At 46.5% G+C, this 8,907-nt stretch overlaps 1 protein-coding gene across 4 annotated transcripts in view; it reads left to right on the forward strand.

Annotated features, from left to right (window-relative positions):
* LOC102518573 (collagen alpha-4(VI) chain) overlaps positions 1 to 6,324 on the forward strand; it is a 110,518-nt gene extending 104,194 nt beyond the window's left edge. For 3 of the 4 annotated variants that reach the window (XM_032489275.1, XM_032489282.1, XM_032489299.1), the window contains 3 exons: positions 382 to 478; positions 962 to 1,191; positions 5,838 to 6,324. In XM_032489275.1, coding sequence (XP_032345166.1) covers positions 382 to 478; positions 962 to 1,191; positions 5,838 to 5,884 — 374 coding nt within the window. In that variant the 3' untranslated portion in view covers positions 5,885 to 6,324. The remainder of the gene's footprint in view (positions 1 to 381; positions 479 to 961; positions 1,192 to 5,837) is intronic. The other variant, XM_032489288.1, reaches the window with a different exon arrangement.
* The last annotated feature ends 2,583 nt before the right edge of the window (positions 6,325 to 8,907 follow it).

Below are 8,907 nucleotides of genomic sequence, written 5' to 3' on the forward strand. Positions count from 1 at the left end.
TCTTCCATTAGGTTGCATTTCACGTTCTGTTACATCCTTTTATTTTATGCTTTTATTTTGTTTTCCTATTTTATTTTATTTGCTTTTATTTTTGTGCCTATGCTGTGCTTTGTTTGAAGTTATTTTATCTCTTTTTGCTTTTATGTCAGTGGATTTTTTTTTGGTTTTTAGATTTTATTTTTTAATTTTTTTTTGTATATTTTACTTGATTTTGTGCTTACTTGATTTTATTTTCTGTCTTAAGTTTTATGTCTTAATGGAAAATATTTTGTTTTTATGCTTTATTTTATTTTGTTTTTATGCTTTATTTTATTTTGTTTTACTTTCAAGTTTCATACTATTATAGGCTTGATTTGATTTGAGATTTTATTTTATCTTTAGGTGGAAGAAACCAGTACCCACCCCCAGAGCTCATGGAAGAGTGTGGGGGCCCGAATCGAGGGGATACTCTGCGGCAGTCAGCTCTGCCTGTCAAGAGGTAGGCTTAGGGCCCGGCTGGGCTGGTCCCACAGCTCTGTCCCCTGCAGGACACTTTCTCTCTGGAGTCACAGGCAATGCCAGCCCTTGACCTGATTCACACCACTGGGGCTCAGACAATCCTGTGACATCCAATATGGTTCAGTTTCTCTTTTCTTAGTTTTTAGTATCAATGGGTAATATGAGACCACTGAAAAAAATTCAGACAGCACAGAAGTGGGTAAAAGCAAACAATAACAATTTTCTACCCGACCGCATTCCCCATCCTCTAGTCTCACGCCCAGAGATAAAATGGATCACACTTAACAAATTATTAGTCTGATGTTTGCGCACACACCTCTCAAACCTAAGAACACAGCTGCTGCGGTGACAAAGTCTTCAGGAATCGCCCAAGCCCAGCTCCCTGAGCCCAGAGCACCAGCTGGGACACGCCCCCTCGTTCTGGGGGTGAGTTTCACCGTTTGACGGGGTGGGTTCCCTGCAGGTCAGCCACACGCCAGTCGGGCAAATCTCGTCTTGCTGATGATTTGGAAGCACTCGAAGCGAGAGACTCTTCTCTGGAGGAGACTGGAAAGGTCACGATGACAGCTAGAACTCAGCAGAAAGCAGTCAAAAATTATGAAAAGGATGGATATGATGCTAATGGAAATGAGCAAGAAAAGCCTGCAAAGCAGAAAGAAATCAGAAAAGAAAGAAATTCAGGCACGGACTATGGTAAAACCCGAACGACTCCTTGCTCCTTACTTACAACTTCAGTTGAATTTACTTTTTGTGATCTTTAGCAAAAAAAAAAAAAAAAAAAAAAGGAATCCTGTGCTCTGTTAGCATGCGCACTTTGGCTTTTTTAGACACTTTTCCTTGCAGATGCACAAATTCGCGTATGCAGCTAAAGAAACTAGTTTAGGGAAGCACGTGAGGGCTGACTTCCATCTGACTATAAGACTGGAGGGGAACGGAAGGTGTGTCAGGAAGGGTCATGGAAGCTCACCCTGTGAAGTTCTGTTCTGTCACAGAAGGGGTAACCATGGTCTTGACCTTGAGGGAAAGCGCTCCAGCTTGAGGAAGGCCCCTTTGTCTATGAGTGGCCACATGTATTCAGACCAAGTTGAAGGAACATTCTGAGTCCTTCTAAAACAATGTGGTGTCGATTTTGGATTACATTAACGCAGAGGCCATTGTCACCTCTCATGCGGTATTAGTGAATTACGCAAAACAGCGAACGCGTTAGAGGGATGTGGGGAGCAGGGATTTGACTCTGAATTTTTTCAAAGGCAGGGAAAAGCTGTAAGAGTTTCTAGTAAGTGGTGTGGTCCATCCTGTTTAGATGAAGCGAGAGGTCACTGCCCAGTGGTTTTGAACGTGTCTAGATGGTTCTCTATCTGATGTTGTCAATTAGGGGGCCCTGGGAGAATGATTTAATCTCTCAGTGGCTGAGTTTTCTGATCTGTAAAGTGGAGATTATGTGCATGCCTACCTCGTGGGGTTGTTTTGAGAACAAAGCTTGAGAATTCGTATGCTTGTCACATAGGAAGCATACAAGTTAGCCGTTAAGATGCTGACGCCGTGTCTTACCTCTTAGATTCCGAAGCAAACACATATCCAGAGGGAAACAAAACCAGGCAGACAGAGGACTGGGCACTCCCAGAACTCCCAGCAGGGGCAGTGCCATTTCACCTTCTTAGGCTAAACTTTTTTTTAGGAGAGGGGAGGATGTAATTAGGTTTAATTATTTACTTATTTATTTTAACGGAGGTGCTGGGGATTGAACCCAGGACCTCATGCACGCTAAGCGTGTGCTCTACCACTGAGCTACTGCCCTCCCTGCTTCTTAGGCTAAACTTTCAGCATAGAAAAACTTCTCTTGTTGATTGTCATGTTTTGGGTATATAATATCTACTTAGTAGACTAAGGATTATGAAGGCAGTGATTTTCTGTCTTGGCTGTAAATTCAAATCACCTAGGAATCTTAAAAAATTCTCAAGGCCCAGACCTCACCCCACACCAGTGCAATCAGAATCTCTGGGTGCAGTCTTCGGTTTGTCTGCAAAAGGGAACACCAGGAGTCCTGAGGAAGAGATCTAAAAGTCTTCCCAGTTATCCGTGGTTTAGAAGAGTCCTGTAATTTGTAGACGCCCCTCGAATTCTGGATCTAGTGGCTGACTTGGCCAAAGGGTTCACGTTTCCAGATTCCTTATTCAGGGCTCCAGTCCCTACACTATGTTGGGGATGTTCTAAAGAGGAGATAAAAGAGAGAGGCTTCCCGTAACTGAGCTCCAGGATTTAACATCCTTGTGTGAAAGCAGAACTATTTTAGTGCAATCGGTTCTAACTAATTGTAATCAGTGATTAACGTCAACTTCTCAGTCTTTATTTCCTTGGGAGAAGATCGCTGAGGTTGTGGTCTTGATTTCAGTTGAAACTGTTCTTTCGTGTCTAGCGGGTACTGGATTTTGACAGTTCTCTTTCCATCTGCTCAGAAACCTTTTTATTTTTCGATAATCCTGGCAGATCTGCAGCTGTGCAAAAGAATAAATGTGATTATTATGTGTTACTGGAACACTAAAAAAAAAAAAAAGAATCTCAGGGTGTGGAGCAGACTAGTGATTCCACTGAGCAAGCGGGAGTGAGAAGTTCTGCCCTATGGCTGGGCTCTTCTCCCATAAGATCAAGGCGGAAGGCTGGGAGAGAGCTCCCCGGTATTCTCATCCCACCTCCCTCACAGAGGCGTGAAGGTCCCGGGAAGTTCACAGGCACTCTGTTCCTCGCTCCAGCCAGTCCCCTCTCCGGGAATGGCATCCCAAGGCCATTCAAGCCTCTGCCTCCTCCTCACGCTCCTGCCCCCATGTCTGTTTCTCCAGCAGATACCTGCATCTTTTTGCTCCTGGAGGAAGTAAAGGCGGCCAGGTGCGGCCTCCTGCAACTCCCCACATTGCTCGCAGCCTTTCTCACTGCCTTCCAGGCAGAGAAACGAGCTGTCCCTTGACTGGAAGGGCGTGCAGAGCACCAAGACCAGAAGGCTGTGTCAGACTCCCTGACCTGAGCTCCGGGGCGGAGCCCGTGTGGCTGCCTTCTTTACAAGCCTCTCCTTTCTTGGCTGCAGAGACAACATTTTTCTCTTTTTTTCTACTTCTGACCAGCTCATCCTGTGGGTTCCTCTTCCCGGGTCCATCCTCATCGGGAATCTGAGTTTGATGGAAACTGAAGTTTATGCAACTTGAGGGGCCCTCTTCTTTTTAAAATTAAAAAAAAAGTTGTTTATTTATGTATTTTTTATGTATTTATTTGTTTGCTTCTAATGGAGGCACTGGGGACTGAGCTCAGGACCTTGTGCGTACTGAGCATATGCTGTACACTGAGCTATGTCCCTCCCCCGCCCCAGGGGGCTCCCTTTAAGATAAAGAACACAACATTACTGAAATTAAGGATGAAATTAAATATTTATTGAGAAGAGGGTTATGCACAGAAGGGGCCTTGAAGCTTGGCTTCGTTCATCTCGTGGTAAATCCGCAATGCCTCCCCCAGGGTCCTGTCTTCAGCCCTCAAAGCCCTCACCACGAGCTGCTGAGCCAGCTTTCCTACCGTGACTTCGGCTGTCCCCTGTGTATAAAACTGCCCTTTCTCCAGACCTGTCCGACTCTGTTCTCCCCGTCTTTTTTCCTCTTCCTTCCTGGATTCTATGGACTTGTTTGAACGAAACCAACTGCTGCTGCAGGGTTCTTCCCAGAAGGTGGGAGTTAGTACTCATGGCAAAAATAACATGAAATGTAAAGTTGGAGGCTGTCCATAATTGTGCAGGGGGAAGTTTATTGGCACCTAACACCCTATCGCATCATGCTGATAAAAGAAAATTAAGAGTCTGAGGCTTCCTGTGTGTTAGGTTACAAAGAACACCTTAGAATTCGTTTAAAGCAATGAGAATTCACTCACCTATGACTGCCCTGACCAACCACTAGCCACGGGGTGTTTCGATTTCAATAACTTGAAATTGAATCCAACTAAAAATTTAATTCCTCGGTTGCAACAGCCACACTTCACATGCCCGACAGCTGCATGGGGAGCGGCTACCATGCTGGACAGGGCAGATCACGGAAGCTGTTCCTCATGGCAGAAAGTTCTGCTGGACAGCGCGGCCCTAAGAAGTAGAATCCAGAAGAAACAACTTCTGTTTGATTGTCTCCGAGACTAAAGGCAAGGATAGGGCTTCTAAAGACAAAAGCCACCCAGTGTTAATCGGAAAAGCATCTGATTTGTTTAAACACGTCCTGGGCTTGTCTGTTTGGAATCAGGTGATAACTGTAGAGGTTGGTACTAGCTGACTGCTGAGCCCAGGTCTGTTGGTTGAACCTACAGGATACAGTGAGAAGTTCGCCATTGCAACCCGACATCACGGGAGCCTTTGCTCTGCTTTTTCTCCTGGGCCCTGCTGCTTGCTGTCTGACATCCCCCAGAGCCGGTCATGCTGCTGGAAAATTCAAACACGCCTGCTCAAGACAAAAGACAATTCCTGTCAATGTATTGCATCATCTTGGATCCAGGACATCTTGTCCCTCCTTCAAGAAAACTCCCAAGAGCACACCATGAGTTGCTTTCTGAAGATAATATCCACTTGCTTTGGGAGGTGCCTGGAAGGCCCCGGGGGAAACAGGAGGTTACCATCATTCTGTGCTGGAGGGTTGAGCTGAGCCAAGAATATTTTTCTCTGACACCAAGTGTGCTCAAAGAAACCTGTTCTCCCTGAAGGCAGAGGTTACGGACCTGGGAAAATGCATGTCTGATTGAAAATTTGAAATAGGCACATGCCCAGATCTTGCACTTGCTGTAACTTGCTGCTTCTCAATGCTGTTTTTCGTTTTCCAGGCACATCGTGTCTCCCTTTGAAGGGCTATCATTACTTGTTAGGCAAGTGTCCGGGTGCAGTAAATAATTATAAAACAGGGTACAACAAATAATAAACTTGCTGGATTTATTGAGACCATTAGAAGGCTGGAACGTTTGGAGATTAGGCAACGGATTGAGATGGTTTGAAAAAATGAGGGAATTAAGTTTAATAAGCAAGTGAGGGGTTCTCAGTGTCAGAAAGCATTATTGATTCATTCATCCACTCATTTGTACCTTGTCTGATGTATCTGCCCTGTTCTAGACCCCGTGCAGAACGACGACTCCAACTGTACGGCCCCTTTCACGTGGATTCTGTGACCCTTGCAACAGACTTGAGATGTAGGGCTTTTCAAAAAATATTGCTTTTACGGGTGAGGAAATTGGGGCTCAGGGCGGATAAGTTTCTTGCTCGAGGTCCCACAGCCAGTTGTGGGTGAGTGAGGATTCATTTTGAGTCCTCTTCCCTGCTGCCTCTGTTCTAGGAACTGACAACACCGAGATGCCCTTGGCTGAGACAGCAAATGAGTGATGGAGCCCAGGGGCTGAAGCTACAACCTCCGAGGTCGGATTCCTAACCCTGGGAAATCCTTCCTGCCACCGAGGGCTGGGACCAGCCACACGATCCATGATTTGAGAAAGGACTGAATTCTAGTCGTTTAAAAAAGCAACTGAAACTTTTCCTGAAAGTTATTTAAATGATTTCAAACCGAGTGAAGAAGAGACTTGAACCTGACCTCTAATGTGACCCAGGAATTTTCTTGGCATTGTAGCAAACGAAAAACCCACGTAAGCAGTTAAATAGAATCTCATTTGGACATGAACTGAAATGTAGTTTCCTTTTTATTATTAGAGATCATGGAAGTGTTAGTCGAAGTGGGGGTCTGGGAAAAGGGACAGCTAATGTGAAATCTCATTCTTACTCCCCAGGGTAAAAATAAAGGCATTCTTGAGAAATCATTTGGTGTGAGACCATGTGTGACACCAGCTGTCTGCAATCTGTGTTCTACTTTGTGACACAGCCATTGATGGAGAGGAACAGCTATGAGTTTACCAGGAGACCCATCCTTTGACATCAACCTTGACAAGGGTCCTTCAAAACCTGGTGATTTAACAAGTAAGGCCGAGCTCGTCAATGCATACATGAAGCGGAGGGTCTAGGTTCACCCTGGACGAAACATGTTGCAATATAGATACTGAGGGTAACTGTGATTTTTCAAGATCTTCCTCTGGCTCCCAGCTCCACTCCCCAGCCTCTGAACTTGGGCCCAGCTTCAGGGCAGAGCTGAACTGTGCAACATTCTAGAGCTTCAGGGTATCGAGGGGGCCTGGTGTGGGGTCTCTGTACCTTCATGTGTTAGTAGGCTCAGGCAGCCATAACAAAAGACCACAAACCAGGGGATTTAAACAACAGATATTTATTTTTCACAGTTTTGGAGGCTAGAAGTCTGATATCAAGGTGTCAGTCACTTTGCTTCCTGGTGAGAGCTCTCTTCCTGGACTGTGGACAACTGCCTTCTCAAATAGCTTTCTTCTGTGGGGAGAGAGGAAGGGGTGCGGTGGGGGTAGAGAGAGAGAGGCAGAGATCATCTGGTGTCTCTTCTTATAAGGACACTAATCCTATAGGGTGAGGGCCCCACCCTTATGGCCTCGTTTAACCTTAGTTACCTCCTAAAGGCCCTATCTCCAAATACAGTCACATTGGAAGTTAGGGCTTCAACATGCTCCGAGTTTAAGGGGACACAAACATTCAGTCCACAACAGATCACTGGCAGCTGGTGGCTGCCCCCAGGGACCCAGAGAGGAGCTTGCTTTCTGGCAAGTTCCTGGTTCAGGCATGAAAGCTGTGATTCTAGAATGCTTTTTGATTCTCTCCTCAGCCCACTGACACCGCATTTGGAGTGGGAACAAACTTGGTCACAGAAACATTAACATTTTTATTCTGTTGTTATGACAGTCATTTTTATCTGAGCTCAGAAGAATAACTGTGTGTCGATGGTAATAAATTCATAAGACATAGAAATACACATGGAAGAAGTAAAGGTCACTGATAATCTTTTCTCCCTGATCATTTTGGTATAAACCAGGCTTTTTCTAATGCCTAGAGTACTATCTTTTTTTTTTTTTTTAACATTCTACGTCATAACCTGTTTTGGCTAAAGCATCTACATGATGGGGAGGGGAGAGCTGGTGTTCACTGGTGCACGGAGAGCTGCTCATGATGCCAGGTGTGTATACATTTCTGTGTTACACGTGACCTCAGCTCCCTGGCACAAAGGGGCCGGGCTTACCCATCCTGAGGATGGCATGTGATTTGAGCTGGGGTCTATTTTCCACTTGTTATTCCTGCCCTGCCCCCTGCCCTTCCCAAGTCCAGGAGTTGGGAACGAAAAGGCAGAGATTCAACGGTGTTGGTGGCTGTTCCCATCCTTGAAGTGCTTCTGAAGGCCACCTGCAGGTCTCCCAGCATCTACAAGGCAATGGTTTAGCCCTTCCAGGGAGGGACTCTCCCTCCAGGGGAGGGAGGATGGGCTGAGACCAAAGGAGGGGTCTCCTGCCAGACATAAAGGAGCTCTACCTTATGGTCGGCCTCAGAGGCTGTCCTCCCAGCCCTGGTGATTCTGGACTGGCTCTAAGGTTGGTGGGGAGGGAAACAGGGATGACGGAAACAGAAGTTGGACTGGGATGCAGGCCGATCCTAACGGCAGCCTGGCCAAGCCTGCAGAGAGCTCTGCGGCGCAGAGGGCTTTTCGGAGTTGCCCCAGGTGGGCTGAAAGGTTGCGCCTGTCTGCCCGGCCTCCATGGCCAGGGGATGTGGGCTGCCCCAGGAAGGCGTGTTCATGGGGGAGGCAGCTCTGCTGCTGTGGCAGCCCCTGTGGGGGCCCCGCTGAAGGCTGTCGGCCAACAGCAGCCCCAGCGGCTGGGCCGAGAAGTCCTTCATGGAAGGGGGATCCGGGTGGGGCGTCTCCACGTCCGTCACCCTGCCTCTCCCTGGAATGTCCTTTTGCATTCTGTTTCCAAATTTCCATAGCTGACCAAATCTAACAGGACAACTCAAAAGCCTGAGTACGGTGTACACGCCCGCAGGGATCCGGGCTCAGCATCCATCTCTCGCCCCACCGATGACAGAAGCTGCTCTTCCCCTCCAGATTTCCCCTTGAGCAATAACAACAAAGCAATAAATGCAGTTTCCTGGAAATTCCATACTCCACCCATCCATGCTCTTGCCCTTGGTGGTGCTTCTGTGAGTAATGCCTTTAATTCATTTATCTGAAAAATATTTCATCGGCACCTGCTATGTCCCAGGCCCATGGTCTGTGTCAAAATCCCAGCTCAGCACTCATTGCCTCTGTGAAAACTCCTCTTTTTTAAAAAAAATTATTATTTTTTAAACTGAAGTACAATTACAATGTGTCAGTCTCTGGTGCACAGCGCCATGTCCCAGTCATGCAGATACATGCATATATTCGTTTTCATGTTTGAAAACTGCTCTGATGATCACTTTTCATAGACTCACAGACATGGAAAACCTATGGTTACTCGGTAGCGGGGGGA

This window comes from Camelus ferus, chromosome 1, assembly GCF_009834535.1.
Source record: "Camelus ferus isolate YT-003-E chromosome 1, BCGSAC_Cfer_1.0, whole genome shotgun sequence".
NCBI classification, from domain to species: Eukaryota; Metazoa; Chordata; class Mammalia; order Artiodactyla; family Camelidae; genus Camelus; species Camelus ferus.